General features: G+C 32.0%; 1 protein-coding gene across 1 annotated transcript in view; it reads left to right on the top strand.

Annotated features, from left to right (window-relative positions):
• The first annotated feature begins 643 nt into the window (after positions 1-643).
• Positions 644-20,028, top strand: part of LOC144972070 (cyclic nucleotide-gated channel alpha-3-like) — a 57,952-nt gene continuing 38,567 nt past the window's right edge. The window contains exon 1 of the mRNA XM_078913158.1: positions 644-1,207. Coding sequence (XP_078769284.1) covers positions 986-1,207 — 222 coding nt within the window. The 5' untranslated portion in view covers positions 644-985. The remainder of the gene's footprint in view (positions 1,208-20,028) is intronic.

The raw sequence follows: 20,028 nt of genomic DNA, 5'->3' as shown, positions 1-20,028 counted from the left end.
TATACATGTTTCATCTTATTCCATCCAATGCCGCATGCTCGCTAATTTATTGTATTGATTTGAAGTGGTGAACGATAGAATATTTTATTTTATCTCTTTTAAAAAGATTGCCACTGCATTATAAATCGTAATGACATCTTCATTCGATAGTCTATTGATTAAATGACAATTTCTTATAATGTCCTCTTAATCATCTGGTCGTTGATACGATGCAAGTCGTTGTTGATTGGTTGCTATGATTACGTCGTTCGCACTCAGTCACTTTACTGCGTTCTAATTTTTCCGTCTGAATTTACTAAGAATCGGTAATAAAAAAAAAAAGAGAAACTCGAGTATGTAGGGTAAGGTGGGGGAATTCTACATCCGGGGTAATTCCACTCATATACATATGTGTGTGTATGTATATATATATATATATATATATATATATATATATATATATTGTGTGTGTGTGTGTGTGTGTGTGTATGTGTGTATGTGTGTGTGTGTGTGTTTTAAAAATTACAATACCATTTGGATGATTCGGGAACAAGTTTTTGGGTTCTCATTTGTCTTTTTTTTTTTTTTTTGTTCATTTTGTTTTATTTTTGTTTTTCATTTGGGTTTTTTATTTTTTTTTTTGTTTGGGAGGGGGGGGGGGGGGTTGCGTAATCAATGACACACCTTCAACCAAAGTGAGAGAAGTCGCAGCTCCAATTCCGCGCTAAAAATATGTTAAAAACCTAGATGATTTCACAGTCCGTACAGTTTGAATGGGGCCGATCAATCGTTAATCAGACCACAAACCGGGACTTGAGTGGGATTTCAGTCCCCAAAAATTGATAATATTGTAGAGGCTAAAAATAATAAACCTTTTTAAATGAAGCTATGTTAAATGTGTATTAATCCATATCTCATAATAATATTTTCCTTTTTCTTTTTCTCATCAGACAATTGACCATGATCTGACACCAGACGGGTGTTCACAGCCGCCCGTCCCCTACTGATGGCGACAACGAGTACCAGTCAATCACGTGATCAACTCACCAACAAACGAGGTATCACCGACGAGGACTTAGAGAACGGAGTTTACTCCCCGCAGCCTTCAGTACGGACATTCAACGATGACGTGTGTTCGGAGATTGTTGGCATAGAAGGAGGGAGCAATGATCTTGACGTCACAGATGGGGATGGCACGGCGCTCAGGCGTATCGTGCGTACTCTCCAGGTCAGATATCGAGTAGGTGTCGCACGATCCTTTAACCCCCTAAGTTCAATTATCTTAAGTTCCAAGCTTGGTCAACAGTCAAATGCTCTTATTGTAATACCAATGGTAATGAAGTCTATTTATAATGATAGTAAATAATTTAATAATAATAATAATAATAATAATAATAATAATAATAATAATAATAATAATAATAATAATAATAATAATAATAATAATAATAATAGTAACAATAATAATAACAATAATAATAATAATAATAATAATAATAATAATAATAATAATAATAATAATATATAATAATAATAATAATAATAATAATAATAATAATAATAATAATAATAATTTACATTGTCAAGTAAAAAAAGTCATCAGCTATCAAAATCTACGCTTGTGTTTCTAGAGAAGTCAATCGCAATATGCTTGTCTTTTTTGTGTCGTTCCGAGAGCATTGAATGTCTTTCTGACTGTAGCGTTCCTCATGTCGTGGTCGATTGGATTAGGTGCTTGAAAAGTTTCAGATAAGACGAACGAAATTTTAGGTGCAGGTTTATATAGAAAATGTCTGTATTGTACGATCAGCATGAAAGTTCTTGTTTCTTCTTTTTTATCTTGTTTGTTTGTTTTTTGTTTTGTTTTGTTGTTTGTTGTTTTGTTTGTTTGTTTTATTGCTGTTTTTTGTTTGTTGTTGTTTTTAGTTTTTTTTGTTTATTTTTTGTTTGTTTTTGTTTCCTTTTTAGTTTTTTTTTTTTTTTTTTCTTTGTTGTTTTTTTCTTTGTGTTTTTTTTTTTTGTTTTGTTTTTTAATAATCGTTGAGTGATTTATCAAATATTGCATCACATTGTTACATTTGATTTTTCTCAAATAAATATTCTACGTTTAACATCGTGAGTTTTAAGAGATATCACAAGGTTTACTGGCCACCTCTGTGAAATGTTAACTCACCAACAGCAGATGATTATTGGGTTTCCCCGACCGACCATTCATAGTTATCATCATTATTATTATTATTATTATTATTATTATTATTATTATTATTATTATTATTATTATTATTATTATTATTATTATTATCATCATCATCATTATCATTATCATTATTATTATTATCATTATCATTATTATTATTATTTTTATTATTTTTATTCTTATTATTATTATCATTATTATTATTATTATTATTATTATTATTATCATTATTATTATTATTATTATTATTATTATTATTATTATTATTATCATCATCATCATTATTATTATTATTATTATTATTATTATTATTATTATCATTAGACAAGTAGACACTTATAAGGTACAACCGTCAACCATCCTCCACTGTCCGTTATCCCTCACGTGAATGACAACAGAGAGTTTGAAAAAGACACAGATCGTGTTCTGACAGAACGCTAAGAGCTCGTCATCGATCACAATAATCTAATTTTGCTTTGATAATACATGCTGTTTTACTTCCATTTTCGCCAGTAAAAATATCAACACAACAACACGATCCAATTGACAGTCTAAAATACGGTTTTTCTTACAAATAGTTTATTATGCGTTCTTCTCTACGTGTATAACAAATGTTGAAGAAAATGATGATGATGATGATGATGATGATGATGATGATGATGATGATGATGATGATGATGGTGGTGGTAGTTATGGTGATGATGAAGATGATGATAATGATGATGATGATGATGATGATGATGATGATGATGATGATGATGATGATGATGATGATGATGATGATGAAGATGATAATAATATTTACTGATGAGAGTAAGAATGACAATAATAATAATAATAATAATAATAATAATAATAATAATAATAATAATAGTAATAATGATAACAATAATAATAATAATTATTATTATTATTATTATTATTATTATTATTATTATTATTATTATTATTATTATTATTATTATTATCATCATTATAATAATAATAATAATCATAATAATAATAATAATAATAATAATAATAATAATAATAATAATAATAATAATAATAATAATAATGATGATTATAATAATAATAATAATAATAATAATAATAATAATAATAATAATAATAATAATAATAATAATAATAATAATAATGATGATGATGATAATAATAATAATAATAATAATAATAATAATAATAATAATAATAATAATAATAATAATAATGATAACAATAAGATTTATTATTATTTAGATTATAGTTATTATTATTATTATTATTATTATTATTATTATTATTATTATTATTATTATTATTATTATTATTATTATTATTATTATTATTATTATTATTATTATTATTGTTATTATTATTATAAATAAATAAATGAATAAATAATATTCCCTTTATTCATCCCATAGGGGAAATTTGTCTCTAGGATCTATTCCAGCCGAAGACTGGAATAACCTAGGCGCGAGCCGCAATGCAGCACGCAAACTGATCTAAGGCGAGGTGACTTGCACAGTTGAGCCCTTTGAAAAAATCTCTTTATTCCCTTTCTGCTACGGTGCTCACGTAAAAATGAGAACCTGGCCATTAACAAGAGTTATATCTGTCGGAACAAACTGTAATATCGGCAAACAGTCGTCATATTTCGTCCTACATGTTTAGTATTGGTGTTGGCTAGGAACCCCTTGTAAAGCGCTTTGAGTTCGTTTAGCAGATATTGCACCATGTAAAAGTTCGTTTTGGGGGTTTGTTTGTTTTGTATAGTTTTGTTTGTTTGTTTTGTGGTTTGTTTATTTGTTGTTGTTGTTTTTTTTTTGTTTTTTTTTTGTCTTTTTTCTGGTTTTTTCTTTGTCTTTGTTTTTTTAGATTTCTTTGTTCCGATTGAAATAGAAAACATAAGGCAAAATTAATTTTCGTCATTGACCTTAACGTATAATCAAATTAATTGTTAAATTAATTTGCTGTTGAAAACAGACCAAAGAACTCGAAGATTCCATGTTCAAAAATTATTAATATATCAGTTTTATATTCAAAACAACTAATAAGACGCTCGTAGCTTTTTTTTTTGTTTTTTTTTTTGCATTTGACTGTTCCCAAGTTTCATTAAATTGAGTTCAAATTCATGAGTGATTTTAATTTGAATGAATGATGCATGAATGATTATTGAGAAGCACTGCAGGATACATAAGTAATAAAAAGCTCCAAGCCTAATCTAAGATTAAAACCCCAATTTAAAAAAAAGAATTTCCCTTATCATGAAAGAATATTTAGTACATATTCCACATTCATCAGTTAACGTAACGTACTCTGGAAAGACAAGTATTTAAAAATGTTGCCAGAAAATCCGTCCGTCGATCGATTTAAACAATCCTCATCATGGCAAACATTCTCAACCAGAGGACCTCGCAAGCTTCAGGTTTGGGAGTTTTTGTCAATATTAGAGTCTTTTAAATTGATAGATATTTGAAAGACGAGTTTTCTGGCCAAATTTTTTAATGTATGTCTTTCATTTGATCTGTTCTTGTAATAAAATCGAAGCTTACATTCAATTTCGTATTATTTATTTCTTCGAGTTTCGACCAGCAACATTTACACTTTCCAGATTATGAAAGTTAACTGGTTAAAAGGCTTGAACTTTTTAAAGCTTACGTTTTCTAGTATCTCTTCTATTCTAGGTGTTCCGTAAACTGGGGTGGTGACGGCAACACAGTGACATTACAGTAGTCTTTTTATTTCCCTTAGCTTTTTAAATAATCTAAAATGATATAGCCATTATTAATTCAACCATACGATCAAAGTGTATTTATAAAAGCAAATCTTATCAATTTTAATGTTGTCTTAGCTTATGAGTCAGTAGAAATATAGCCGTGATCACCCCATGTTTACCTTACTTTTATGATTTTATTATTTATTTCTTGATATATGTATCTTTTCTAAATTATGGAAATTGGTTTAACTTATCTATGAAATTCACATAAAATATTAATGACAAATGTTTGCCCAAAATGAAAATATGCGTGTGATCGATAAACGACAAATATACATAATTGTATTCATAACGCAAAGAAAGATCAAACGACTTAATAGATATACCCATCCAACCCCAAATGCCCTAATCAACGGCTATTTATTTGTAGGTCTGACAAACCAAATTGTTATAGGCTCATTGTTGTAATGGAAATGCTCTCAAATCACCGGGTAAAAAATGTTCAATTACAACAATGTTGAAACAAGCCCGAAAATGTGTCCGGTTATCAGACCTGCAAATATGTCCACGTCGGCCCTGATCCTACCTTTAGCACATCCGCATGTCTTTTATAACGCACCCAACCCCTTGCCAACTTTGCCTGGTGATGCATGTTAAAACTTAAGTTCCATTAGACTTCAGTTCGGTTGCAAATTCAATGGATTTTTGTCTTTTTATTCTCAACATGCTTGCCATTGCACTAATCCTAACCCTGTCCTCTGTGCCAAAATCTGATAGCCCTCACCATAAACACCAAACACGCTTATATTCTTAACTATCTAGCTAATTGCCGTAACCTGAAAAAGACACGTATTTAAAAACTTGAAATGTCGATCGATTTAATTGACCCTCATCTTGGCAAAAACTCTAAAACCTGGGACTTCGCGAAGTCTCAGGTTTGAGATTCTTGGCCAAGATTAGGGTTATCTAAATGGATCGATATTTAAAAGACGAGTTTTCTGGCCAAATGTTTAAAGACACGTGTTTCCAGAGTCCCGTAGTAAATTGGATATCACGGTGTAAATGATCGTGATGGATCAATCATTGTTCCATATCAATATTCAGTTATACGAGCTCACTCAAATTAAACAAAAGCAAGTGCATGTTTAAAAAACATTTGGGGATGCGTTTATGCCACATAGATGTTCGAAGGAGGGTGGCCAAGATTGTTCTTTACTAATTCCTGGGGTTATTTTACTTTTCGTTCCTTTTTAATCTTTAGGTTTCTCCTCTTATTATTTTTCTTGGCCTAATTCTTTTCTTTATTTATCCCAGTCTTTACCTATTTACTTTTCCCATTTTTAGAATTTGCCTATCTTTTTCACTATTTCGCTCTTGAGTTTTCTCAACTATGTCAGGAATATAAAAACCGCTACTTTATTTTGTGTCCTTAAAAACTTCTTTTTTTCTGTTTAGCTCATAATTTTTGGTTACACGATATCAAAATTTTGTGAGAGGTGCCCGAATAGAATTATCAATTAATAATAATGCTTTCCAATACAACATTGAAAATTCTGTCTTTTTTTAACAAGACACATTGATTAGATACAAAACGTCATAATATGTTTCCGATAATAAGGAATAAGCAATAAAGTTTCAGTCAATAGAATTCATTTCTGCCAATGCTACCGTCTGAAGGAACCATGACGAGGATGGATAAACATTTTTTTTCATGAAACTGAGAAACATGAATTGTAATAATGGATCAGATCAGAAGAATAACAAAATAATATGCCCCAGATAGTCCACCCTTGCATTGAAGCATGTTGGATGAATGAACAAATCGTGTTATCAAACCAAAACTGTGTATACTACAGTGTTTTTTTTTAATTATCGGTCTTACTGTGTGACGGCAGCATACTAAACCACTTGGGTTTTGCTTACAGTCAATCTTCCAATCTTTAGTTGTTCCATTTTAATTAGAAGAACCAGTTTTCAAATAGCTAAAATTTGGCATAGGAAGAAAAAATCTGGGGTTGGATGATTCCACTCAGGCCTACGTAATAATAAAGAGATCGTCCAGCGGAAGGCAGCGAGGGTCTTTAACATTTGCTGAGAAAGCTGAGAGTACAAGTATCCAAAACTACAATGTAAATCTCCACAAACACAGAGAAAGGAAGCAAGGTTTACACAGATGTACAAATTTGAAAACAAACAGATTAATCACTCTCTCAGAATTGTTTATAGACGGCTCTATGTTGTTGGTTACAAAACCATACTCTAGAAAGTGGTAAATTCTATGTAATCATGAAAATGTAGGGAAGTTGGCATATTGATGGCCTATCCTGACTTCATGAAAAGCGAACTTTTGGCTATCTGGGGATGGCCGTGCTCGCTTCATTGGGCAACATCAAGGAGGCATAAGCATATCTGACGTAGCCTGGAGATTTGGTATCACCAGATAATCATGCCATGATTTGGGAGAGAGTTTTCTGTAACTGTGACAGTACGAGACCGAAGGAAAACTGGCAGACCAGGGGAAACTTTGCGCGAAGAGAATCGCAACATGATGACAATGAATGCATGAGAATGATTGTTTCCTCACACCAGGGGAATCTTCCATTCGGTTGGGACTGAAAATCTCTGGATAAACGATTCGTCGTCGGCCCAGTAAGCATGGTTTGAAATATCACAAAACCGTAATTAGACCGAAGCTGACCCCTTTGCACAAAGTCTCCTATCTGAGATGAGCACCAGGACTGGGATCAGAATATGTGGGACGGCGTTCTGATTTGTTTTTTAAGTTGATACCAGATTCCAATTTTGTGCTATCGAAGTCGAGGTGAACGTTTGATTGACCAAACAATTATTGAAGAAACAAATCCAGGATATGGATCCGTAATGGTATGGGAAGGGACATTTTGTGCCAGAAAAAAACTGAGCTAATACGTATCACCCAAAGACTCAACTTAGAGCAAAAACACCAGCAATATTCGTGAACCAATCGTCGTCCCGTTTATCCGGAATCAGAATAATAAATTGGGATGTTTCAGCGTGACAACAGCCCACCACATAGAACTCATAAAGAAACATTGATTTTCCTAATTTAAATGTGGGTGATGAACCCGGGGGAGACAAAGAAAAACACTCATAGACCAACTGAAGGGCTTCACCAACCTAACAATCCAAGAGCTGTTTGAAAAAGCAAGAGACAGGGAGGAATGGAGAGAGATAATTCATGCAGTATCCGAAGCCTGGACCAGGCATGGAACCTAGAAGAAGAAGATGAACCCGTGGCCAGCTGCTTTGTCACCTGACATGAACCCCACTGAAGAAATAACTAAGATAAAGCCAATTTGATTTATACTCTAGCGTCCATGCCACAAACACAAATCGTCATAATATTATGCTTTTCAAACGGGAATTTTTATAGAAATGTGGGATTTGCTAGATGGGAAAAAAGCTTTCTGGGCTAAGAACCCGAGAATTTGCTTCATTATTATAATTCTACATAAAAATAGGTCGCAAACAACTCACCCTATGAATCTAACCAATAATTAGAGTTATAGCGCCTCTATTCGATCGTAATAATGAGAATGATTGAAAGCGGAAAAGTCGTAAATCGATTAACAATGATAGTCCATTCCCTGACGGGGACAGGAACTGACCAAATAAGACTGGGTGACGGCAAATACTGAAATAAACTAACAAAACACCTTAATAGATTTCCTCAAACTGTTTATCTGAAATTAAGAAATATCTTTTTTTATCATACTCTTTATAGTACTTGAAAGTCTTAAGTTAAAGGAATTCAGCAAGTTGAGGATCGCCTTAATGTATCAAAAATTGAGGTGAAATTTCTTGGCCATAATGTAAAAAATACTTTTGGTCAGTGTACGGCAAATACACCTCATACATCATTCATAACGCAAAGATGACTAGAGGGATCAAAGCGACCAACTATCCCCTCCAATCTCTCGTTATTTACTAATCAATATATTATGTTCTTTGGCGTTGTCGCCGCCGGAGACCTGGTCAGTGATTGAGTCAATCTGAATATCAGGCATAGGTTCCTGGCGTTCACAATGTCCTCTACCAGCTAATAATATTTGCACTTGGACCTGGCAGTGTTCGATATGCTTAGTCTTCTCTTCTTCTTTTTCTTTCTCTTCCTGATATTCCGCCTCCTCCTAAAACAACAACTGATACTACTACTACTACTACTACTACTACTACTACTACTACTACTACTACTACTACTACTACTACTACTACTACTACTACTACTACTAATAGTAATGATAATAATAATAATATAATAATAATAATAATAATAATAATAATAATAATAATAATAATAATAATAATAATAATAATAATAATAATAATAATAATAATAATAATAATAATAATAATAATGATGACGATAATAAGCATTTTTCTGCTTGCTGTAGGAGTGGAAGGGGTGGGAGAAATTTTATCCTCCACAAAGAAGACTTGAATGTGGAGATGAAAGTCCAATACAATTACAAAACTTTTGAATGCTGTGAAGTTATCATCAAGATTAGACAGCAAAGCTGCAATTTCATCTGCATATACCGTCCACCGCCTAGTAAGAAAAATAAAACAACAACAAATAAACATAACAGAACTGAACAACTTATTAGATGTACAAATAAGGAACCCCATTGAAAAAGGCGAATCTGTCACCAGAAAATCTTTTAAAACTTCCGACCAGTGTCTAATTTACCGTTTATTTCGAAAATATTGGAAAAGGCTGCCGCAGCCCAACTGAACGATCATTTGGTAAATGACAACTTATATGAAAAACAATCAATCAGCCTAAAGGCAACATCACAGCACTGAAACTGCCTTACTAAAAATTCAAAACGACCTTTTGTGTGAGGCAGACATGGGTAAGGTTTCGGTTTTGGCCCCCCTAGATCTAAGTGCGGGGTTCGACATGATAGACCGTTCGATTCTAGTCGAGTTTCTCTCCAAAACGTTTGGATTGTCTGGAACAGTATTAAAATGGTTCGAGTCCTACCTTATCGGCCGCACACAAACAATTGAAGTAAAAGGAATAAAATCGTATATTTTTACGGTTGACTTTGGTGTGCCCCAGGGATCTGTTCTGGGTCGCATTCTCTACAATTTATACACATAACCATTTGAATGGATTGAAGTTATTGTTATGCGCCTAGAGCTTTATTGTATAGAGGATTGGGCGCAATGTAAATAAATTTCATTATTATTATTATTATTATTATTATTATTATTATTATTATTATTATTATTATTATTATTATTATTACTATTATTATTATTATTATTATTATTATAACAATATTAATAATAATGATAATAATGATAATAATATAATAATAATAATAATAATAATAATAATAATAATAATAATAATAATTATAATAATAATAATAATAATAATAATAATAATAATAATAATAATAATAATAATAATAATGATAATAATAATAATAATAATAATAATAATAATAATAATAATAATAATAATAATAATAATAATAATAAAAATATAACAATAATAATAATAATAATATTGCTACTACTACTATGATTATCATATTATTATTATCATCATCATCATCATCATCATCATCATCATCAGCAGCAGCAGCAGCAGCAGCAGCATCATCGTCATAATTAACATTATCATTACTATCATTATTTTTATTATTATTATTATTATTATTGTTATTATTATTATTATTATTATTATTATTATTATTATTATTATTATTATTATTATTATTGTTATTATTATTATTATTATTATTATTATTATTATTATTATTATTATCATTATTATCATTATTATTAATATTGTTATAATAATAGTAATAATAATAATAATAATAATAATAATAATAATAATAATAATAATAATAATAATAATAATAATAATAATAATAATAATAATAATAATAATAATAATAATAATAATAATAATATTTTCATTCCCCATCAAAGACAATCGGGTATAGTTTCAAATTATAAACTAGGAAAATATAATGTCGATAAATGTATTCCGCTAGGCAGAAGGTTGGTTACACCATTCTTTTAATGATATATAACTTTCTGGATTAAACCTTCAATCGAGAGCACTTAGATCCAATTGTGTGGCTATGTGGTCTTGTGGTATGACACTCGCTTTCGGATCGGAAAGTCCTGGGTTTGAACCTCGCTTGGCGCATAATTGAGTCCTTGCAAAAGACTCTTTACTCACATTCTCACACCATACTAAGGTGTAAAATGAGTACCTGGCCGTCAACAGCGCTGTTTTTGTCGGGAAAAAATTGTAATCTTGCCTAATAGGCGTTATGTCTCGTTCTACATGTTATGTGTTCCTGTTGGCTAAGGACTCTTGTAATGCGCTTTGAGCACGTTTAGTGGATATTGCTCTAAATAAACGCTCAAAATCTCAAGCTCAATTCAAAGTTTGACTTTTATTTGGACGGAACCCAATTTCAAATTTAACCAGTTAACTGTAGTGCTCTGGAAAGACACGTAGTTAAAGACTTGTCCATAAAAACCGTCCTTCAATTATCGATCAATTTAAATGACCATCATCTTGGCAATATCGATATTTGAGGGACGAATTTTCTGGACATTATTTTAAGTACGTGTCTTTTCAGAGTAAGGGAGTTAAATGGTTAAATGTAAAACAATAACTTTCCAAAAGCAACGCTGTATAAGCATTCAATCTACACAAACTAAAAAAAAAAAGAAAAACTTGAGCTTTTATATAGAGCAATATCCACTGAACGTGCTCAAAGCGCGTTACAAAAAGTCTCTGACAAACAGCAACACGTAACTTGTAGAACAAGACATGACACCTGTTAGGCGATATTTTAAAAAATTCTGACAGAGAAGAAGTTGTCAACAGACAGGTACTCATTTTACACCGGAATATGGTGAGAGAACGTGAGTAAAGTGCCTTTTCCAAGGACTCAACTATGTGCCGAGCGAGGCTCTAACCCGAGACCTTCCGATCCGAAAGCGAGTGTCATAGCACTAGACCACATAACCGCACATTGCTAAATTGATATCCCCGTGCGAGTCAATTGACTAAAATATAAAATGGCAACACCGGCGTTTTCTTAAAAGTCACATTTTTAAAAGGCGGCAGTGCAGGAGGAGAAGAGAAAAGTAAATTTGTGTTCAATCTGCATGTAAATTGTCTATTTAAAAGATACCAAACAGCAATAACAACAACAAAACTGCTCGACTTTCCAGAAAAAAACTAATCAGTATTGATTCAATCATGCACCGTATTATGGTCTTGGTTAACATGTTGTATTGGCTGTCATACATGGAAATATATTCATGCATTTACCAAATAGTTTGCTGTTTTATTGAAGAAATGTTTACATTCCCGATCTATTTATATATTTAGTTTAGTTAGAACAACTTATCAAACGGAATTTCTTTCTCCCACCATATTCTTTACCTTATATTTTCTTTCTGCCTCAATGATTCCCAGCTCGTCTTGTTAAGGTTTTATGTTTGTACATCTATCTTTGATCGCATCAATCTATAGCTTCTCTGCCTCAATAACATCCCTCCATTATCCTGCCCTTAATTGGATTAAACTCGTCACGAGCATATGACTGATTCTAGCATGGCGTGAACCTTACGTCACTCATCACTAGGGAAGTCAAAGGCGTTGCCATGGCATCGAGCAAACATTAACCCCATACCGATGTTTACGATTTCCAAGGTGATCGCGACGCATCCGTTGCTATGTCGATGATGACCTGTGTTCACGCACATAGAGAATAATAATTCCGTTTCAAAAGATGTACGAACAGATCAGAATTGATGAGAATGAGTGTCTAGCGATTACGGCTCTACTCATTGCTCGCTGTTGCAATTAAAAACGGGTCGATGAATCGATTAGTTGTAATTCACGATTTACCAGTCCGATTTTATCTCGTAGACATAACGTTTTATAGTAATGAGACTCATTGCTTAATGAGTTCTTGTTGGGGGTTTTTTAATCAAGTGTTTTAAAAGGTTTGATGGAATTTTTCTCGACCCCACCTGTTCAATAAATCGTGCTCTCAGTATTGATTAATTTAATACGTCCTATTTTTCACGTCAAAATATGGCTTTTCTCCTTTGCGACAAAAAGTAGAACAGATAAGCTACCTATTATATCGATATGGACCTCTCGAGCACATTGTTTTATCTCAGCTCTTTCTTAACCGATTTTTTCCTCTTTTGATATAACAAGCCTTGAACGACAATTATTATTTATAAAACTCCATCTAAATAAGATGATATTCATCGCATGTTTTAATCCCACCAGTGTTAATCTAGGAATCAGTTTTAAAATACTAACACATTGGGATAAACAGCTTTACGGTGACATTCATGATTCATAATTTTTCCATCTTATTCAAAACAAAAGTTGAGTTCATATATTGATAAATTTGCAAGACTCTCTTGTGTACTTATATATAACAACACTGCTAAAAGTCGAGTACCTACTCATTTTACAACTGAGTACGCTGAAAGGATGTGAGTAAAGAGCTTTTTTACGGGGATCAAGTATGAGCCGCTCAGAACGGGACTCAAACCCATCACTGTTCCACAGACGGGCGTTATACCACTTAGCCGCATTTAAAATCGATGTCCTTCATTGGCACATCATATCGACGTTTCAATGTGCTGAAATAGCATATACATAGAGCAAGATATGTCGGTGTCCGACTCGGACAATCATTCCGAGACTAAATTAGAATTGACAACCAAAGCAGAAGATCAATTTACAATTCTATCTTTTGCCTGACCTTGTCAAATTGATGTGAAACATAGAATCTAGACAGCAAGGAGAAAACGGCCGTACTCTGAGAAAAGACAATTTGTAAAAATATCTGAAACTTCTCTGGAAGTCTTTGGTTTAATAACTGTTTACAAATCAGCAATCTAACTGAATAATAGTAGATAACATTGATGACTTGCTATATTCAATTAACAAATGTGCATTGTTGTTGTTGTTATTATTATTATTATTATTATTATTATTATTATTATTATTATTATTATTATTATTATTATTATTATTATTATTATTATTATCATTATTATTATTATCATTATTATTATTATTATTATTATTATTATTATTATTATTATTATTATTATTATTATTATTATTATTATTATTATTATAAGTATTACTATTATTATTACTATTATTATTATTACTATTATTATTATCATCATTATTGTTATTATTATTATTATTATTATTATTATTAGTAGTAGTAGTAGTAGTAGTAGTAGTAGTAGTAGTAGTAGTAGTAGTAGGAGTAGTAATAGCAGCAGCAGTAGTAGTAGTAGTAGTAGTAGTAGTAGTAGTAGTAGTAGTAGTAGAAGAAGAAGTAGTAGTAGTAGTAGTAGTATCAGCATTAGTAGTAGTAGTAGTAGTAGTAGTAGTAGTAGTAGTAGTAGTAGTAGTAGTAGTAGTAGTAGTATAATATTATTATTATTATTATTATTATTTTATTATTATTATTATTATTATTATTATTATTATTATTATTATTATTATTATTATTATTATTATATGATCGCTTCTCTTCACGATTACATCGCCCAAGCCTACACTTATACTAACACTGGAATGAGTCTTATAATAGTTTATTTGCTACCTATGTGCCATGACGTGCAACATTCAAAAAAAGAGGGAGGGGAGATGAGACCAAAAAAACGATGATAATGATCATAATAACTACAGTAACAGCAAAAACATAAATATAATAATAATAATGATGATGATGATGATGATGATGATGATGATGGTGATGATGATGATGATGATGATGATGATGATGATGATGATGATGATGATGATGATGATGATGATGATGATGATGATGAAAATAATAATAATAATAATGATAATAATAATAATAATAATGATAATAATAATAATAATAATAATAATAACAATAAATCATAATAATAATGATAATAACAATAATAATAATAATAATAATAATAATAATAATAATAATAATAATAATAATAATAATAATAATAATAATAATAATAATAATAATAGTAATAATAGTTAGAAGAAGAAGAAGAAGAAGAAGAAGAAGAAGAAGAAGAAGAAGAAGAAGAAGAAGAAGAAGAAGAAGAAGAAGAAGAAGAAGAAGAAGAAGAAGAATAAGAATGATGATGATGATGATGATGATGATGATGATGATGATGATGATGATGATGATGATGATGATGATGATGATCTTTTAATCACGTGTTTATCCAGAAAACGCCAGATTACTGGTTAAGGCCATTTACCCTTTGGACAACTAATACGTAATAAATACGTATGACTACACAGGTATTTGTGATAATGAAATGTAGAACCAAAAGGAAGATATAATATAATCGGTGTGGTTCTTATTTATAAGTGGATAATCGTTGTAAGCCATCCATCAAGAAGGCAAATTGTGCGGCTATGTGGTCTAGTAGAATGACACTCGCCTTCGGAGCAGAAGATCCAAGGTTCGAGTCCCTCTCTGAGCAGCGCATAGTTGAGTCCTTGGGACAGTCTCTTTACTTACTTATCACTTTACTTACATTCTCTCACCGTACTTAGGCGTAAAATGAGTACCTACCCGAAAAAATGTAATATCGCCTATCAGGCATCATGTGTCGTCCTATATGTTAAGTTGTAAGATAAGAGATGAAATCGTGTGGGATTTTGTAAGACTGGATGACCTAGAATATCTAGCTGAAAAGCTATAAAAAAGGAACATGCACAGAGAAACAAAAATGGATGTCCAACTTGGGAAATTGACAATCACTTTTTAATTCCATCTGTTGCCTGACTATGCCAAATTGATGTGGAACATAGAATGTATCTAAATAGCAATGAAAATGCTGCCATATTATTCTAAAATAAAATTACTTTTTTTTAATTGGCCAGAAAACTTCATCATCATCATCATTGCGTTTTTCATCCTGGGTCAGGGTATAGGCCACAGACAAACAGTTTCCGTCCTTCTCTATTCTGAGCTAACTTTTTTAACTCGTTCCATGTCTTATCACTTCTCTGTATATCAGCTTCTTTAATTCATAAATTCTGTCAGAAAACTGGCCCTTTAAATATTGATCGGGTAATATGACCCTCATTTTTTCAAAAAGAAAAGTTGATTACACGAAGTTGACAGAAAACTTTTCAGAGGATCATATAGCAAAATCAAAGTAGATGATAAGAAATATAAAATGACTAGATCAATTACCATGAAACAAAATCGAATCAACTAAGGAGCTTAGGCTTTATAAATGAAATAAGGGCTGAAAGGATCCATAAATAAACTCCACCATTCAGGTAACTATAGGATGTAAACTTACCAAACAGAAATTGATACGTAATCCAGGAGCCATAGAAAAAGAAAGCTGTGAGTTTACGAATGTGGAGCGTAAATTCAATGAAATTATTGGGAAACCTCGGTACACAGTCTAAATATTATACTGAACAGTTAACAGTACAAAATTGATAGTCCAATGATGTCCTGCTTTGTGGTATGGTACTGGCCTTCGGATCGGAGGTCATGGGTTTGAGTCCCGCTCTGAGGAGCGCATAGTTGAGTTCTTTTAAAAGGCTCTTTACTTACATTATCTCACCGTACTCAGGCGTAAAATGAGTAACTGGCCGTTAACAGCATTGTCTCTATCTGAAAAAAATTGTAACATGTCTTGTTCTACATGCTGAGTGTTGCTATTGGCTAGGGGTCCCTTGTGAAGCCCTTTAGCGTGTTTAGTGAATATGATGAGAAATGTTGTGTATAGAGACTCGTTAGATGAAGACAGAAGTCTTTAAAATATCCCTCCGCCTGGCTGAGGAAGAGAGATGTCTTTTTTCTGAGAGGGGGGGGGGGGAATAGGGGCTTCATTACCCCGGCAGATTGTGTTTACTCAGAAGTAAAAACAGAGAATGTATCGTTAACCAGAGCTAACCCATTAATAACAGCATACCCTTCGTTTATTAAAACTGCTTGACAACCCGGCGAAATAGTCTCAAGGACGAGCCAGTGTTGATGTACTCTTACAAAACACTTTTTAACAGTTTAGCTTAAAACTTTATTTCATCACTCGTCAAAAATTTAAGACAACCCAAAACTTCTCGAGATTCAAATGTGAGATTTCGAGAAGTTCCAACAATTTGATATTTAAACAAGTAAGGAGCGATTTTAATTATTGACATGTGAAGTAACAGATTTGTGACCAAAATGGAAAAAAAACCTTTTTCGTCAGTATTCGGTGAAGAAAAGTTATAAGGCTTGGTGGTTACTCTATATTGATTAGAAGTGAATGATGTGACTCTCTTGAATCTATTCCAAATCCTGCAATTTACACCATTCCTATTATTCACTTTCAATATTTGTTCGCCACTTTTGTAGTTAAGCATACTTGAAGAGAGGAAAAGAGATAATCACCATTAGATAATCGCATAGAGTTGAGTTAAAAGATATCGCCCATTGTTGTCAATGATAGAAAAAGTTCAATTGTTAAAATGAAACAAATAGCTTACGTTATAAAAACGTTTTACCCACTGAGGCCCATGATGACACCAACATGAAAAGAGACCCTTTGTTTTATTTATTGAGAAAAAGTTCCTGTAAATAACTCTCATGCTACTGAATATGTGTAGGCTGATCATGTGATCAACTCAACTGTATTTAATTTAATAATCTTAAAAGGTGTGAATGATACGGGGCTAAAAAAACAGAGAGAAAAAAAAAACATTTTTGAAGAACTATCCCAAATCATCAGTCTTCCTTCTTGACTGGGATTCAAACCTCAGACGTCCGAATTACCGTCAGACAGTTTATATCAAAAATTGCTCCAGATGCTTCTTATAGGATTATCAATCTGCCTTCAAGGGCTGTAACTTTCAATAATTTAAATACGAAATCCATATCGGGGTTATAGCTTTCAATGTATATACTGACGTGCTCTGAAAAAAACAATACATTAAAAAAAAAAATTAGCCCGAAAACTCGTCCTTCAATTATCAATCGATTTAAATTACGCTCATTTTGTCAAAAACTCAAACCTGGCTCTTCAAGTTTGATAAGATGACCTACATTGTAATCGGTCCATATTTGAAGGGCAAGTTTTCTAGCAAAATGTTTAAAATGTGTTGTTTTTTCTTCAAAGTTTGGCAGTAAATAAGCCTTAACCAGTTAACTCCCGTTCTCTGGAAAGATACGTATTCATACATTTCTGAGATCCCAGGTTTGAGAGTTTTTTTGCCAGGATGAGAGATTTAAATCGATCGATTTTTGAAGGACGAGTTTTCTGGCCAATTTTTTAACAAAAATGAAAACATAGCAAGTGTTTCATTGCGAGATTATCAGCTACGTGCTATCACAGAATATTTCTAAACCATCCAAGTTATATCATCATCAAACACCATCTAATAGATGTAATTTCTGTGGGGGAAAATGTGAAGAATGGTCTCAAAACTCTATATTAGTCGGGTAAATCTGATTTTTATGATTGAATTTAAAGTTCAAGTTGTAAGACTGCAATCCTCTTAAGAATACATGGGATTCGTTTATGAGAGTAGCTTATGTTTCCAAAACTTCAAAAACTTTAATCTCTAGCTACGATCAAATTGAATTTATAGTCATCTAATTCATTCCGACATAATGCCTAATTGGCGAGGAGGCCACTTTGAATTGTTTAGTTTTTTATTTGTTTTTATATTTATTCTTTTTTTTTTTTTGGGGGGGGGGTTGTCTTTTGACGACTTCTAATTCAAAGATCGAGCTACTAATCAGAACACTGCCGTACTCTGGAAAAAAAACCCAAGTATTTCTTAATTTGGAATACCTTGCGAGGTCCCAGGGTTGAGAGTTTTTTGTACCTAGACGAGGGTCATTTAAATCGATAGATATTTGAAGGACGAGTTTTCTGGCTTAATTTTTAAATACGTGTTTTTAACCAGAATACGGCAGTTAACTGGCTAAGATGGTCCCCGACGTTAAAAATTATTAAACCCAAGACTCCAAAGAAGTTTTAGGTCTAAGATTCGTTTTAATCCATCGACAGTTGAATTAAAAGTGGTTTTTTTAATACCAAAATCGAAAAAAACATGTTTTGTAAGTTGACGGAGGTACTGTCTACATGTTTGTGGCAATACAATACACCGTGTGATACCAAAAGGTGAGACAAACATTCAGACACCTCACGCAACTCAAACGCCATATTCTCATTGTGACCGCTCACTCCTAAGAAGCTATAGTTTTCTTGGGGGTCAAAAATCCATGATCTGATCTGATCGTCATGTAGATTAAATAATAGTATTTATTATGTTTGATGCTACAATTATTGGAATTTACGACTCCAATGAGAGCTGTAGTTTTGAGACTTCCATACTTTTATCATTTTCAAAATGTTCAGAAAGACAAGCCATGTTGTCAACCCATTCGTTTAGATGGATATTTTCACCCCTTAGAAAGTGATGAAAAGTTGAATGATGTGATAGTGATCATTTTTTCTATACTATCGTTGATTTCATTTTTGTTGATAATCTTTCGTTTGGATTTCAATGCAGTTTACTTCGACAACTAAATCTCGAGACAAAGTGTAAAAATCATTTAGCAAAGAGACAATTCATTATCTAAGAAGAGAAATCGACAAAGACATTGTTAGAAGTTTACGCTCAAAAGAAGAAAATAAACAAAAGTCGGTTAATTCATCGTAGAGCGTAAAAATAATCAGGGAAGAAAATCACATCGTAATATGGTTTCACTCAGCATACTCCCAATATAGTTTAACACAGAGCACAATAGTTATATTATCTTTAACATTGACAATTGCAAGAACAGTATCAGAAATGTGTTGTTTTTTACATTGACCTTGCACGCCTTGATATGATTTGCATTCATAGTATTCATCAATTTCACAACTTCTTTGTAAGATACATACAAACAAACTCATTGCTTACAGAACGAAAAAAACACACAGGGGAAACGGTTTGGAATAGAGAACACTAAAAGTAATTGTTGACTGATATCTAACACTATTATATCTATGGAATAAACAACACATACAGACGACGTTAAAGATCCCATTGCATTCACTCTGAAAACGTCATTAAGTG

The sequence above is a fragment of the Berghia stephanieae genome, chromosome 4 (assembly GCF_034508935.2).
Source record: "Berghia stephanieae isolate SIO BIC M18660-M18661 chromosome 4, UCSD_Bste_1.3, whole genome shotgun sequence".
Lineage (NCBI taxonomy): Eukaryota > Metazoa > Mollusca > Gastropoda > Nudibranchia > Aeolidiidae > Berghia > Berghia stephanieae.
Note: the sequence above shows the minus strand (reverse complement) of the source record. Positions and strands in the feature narration are given on the sequence as shown.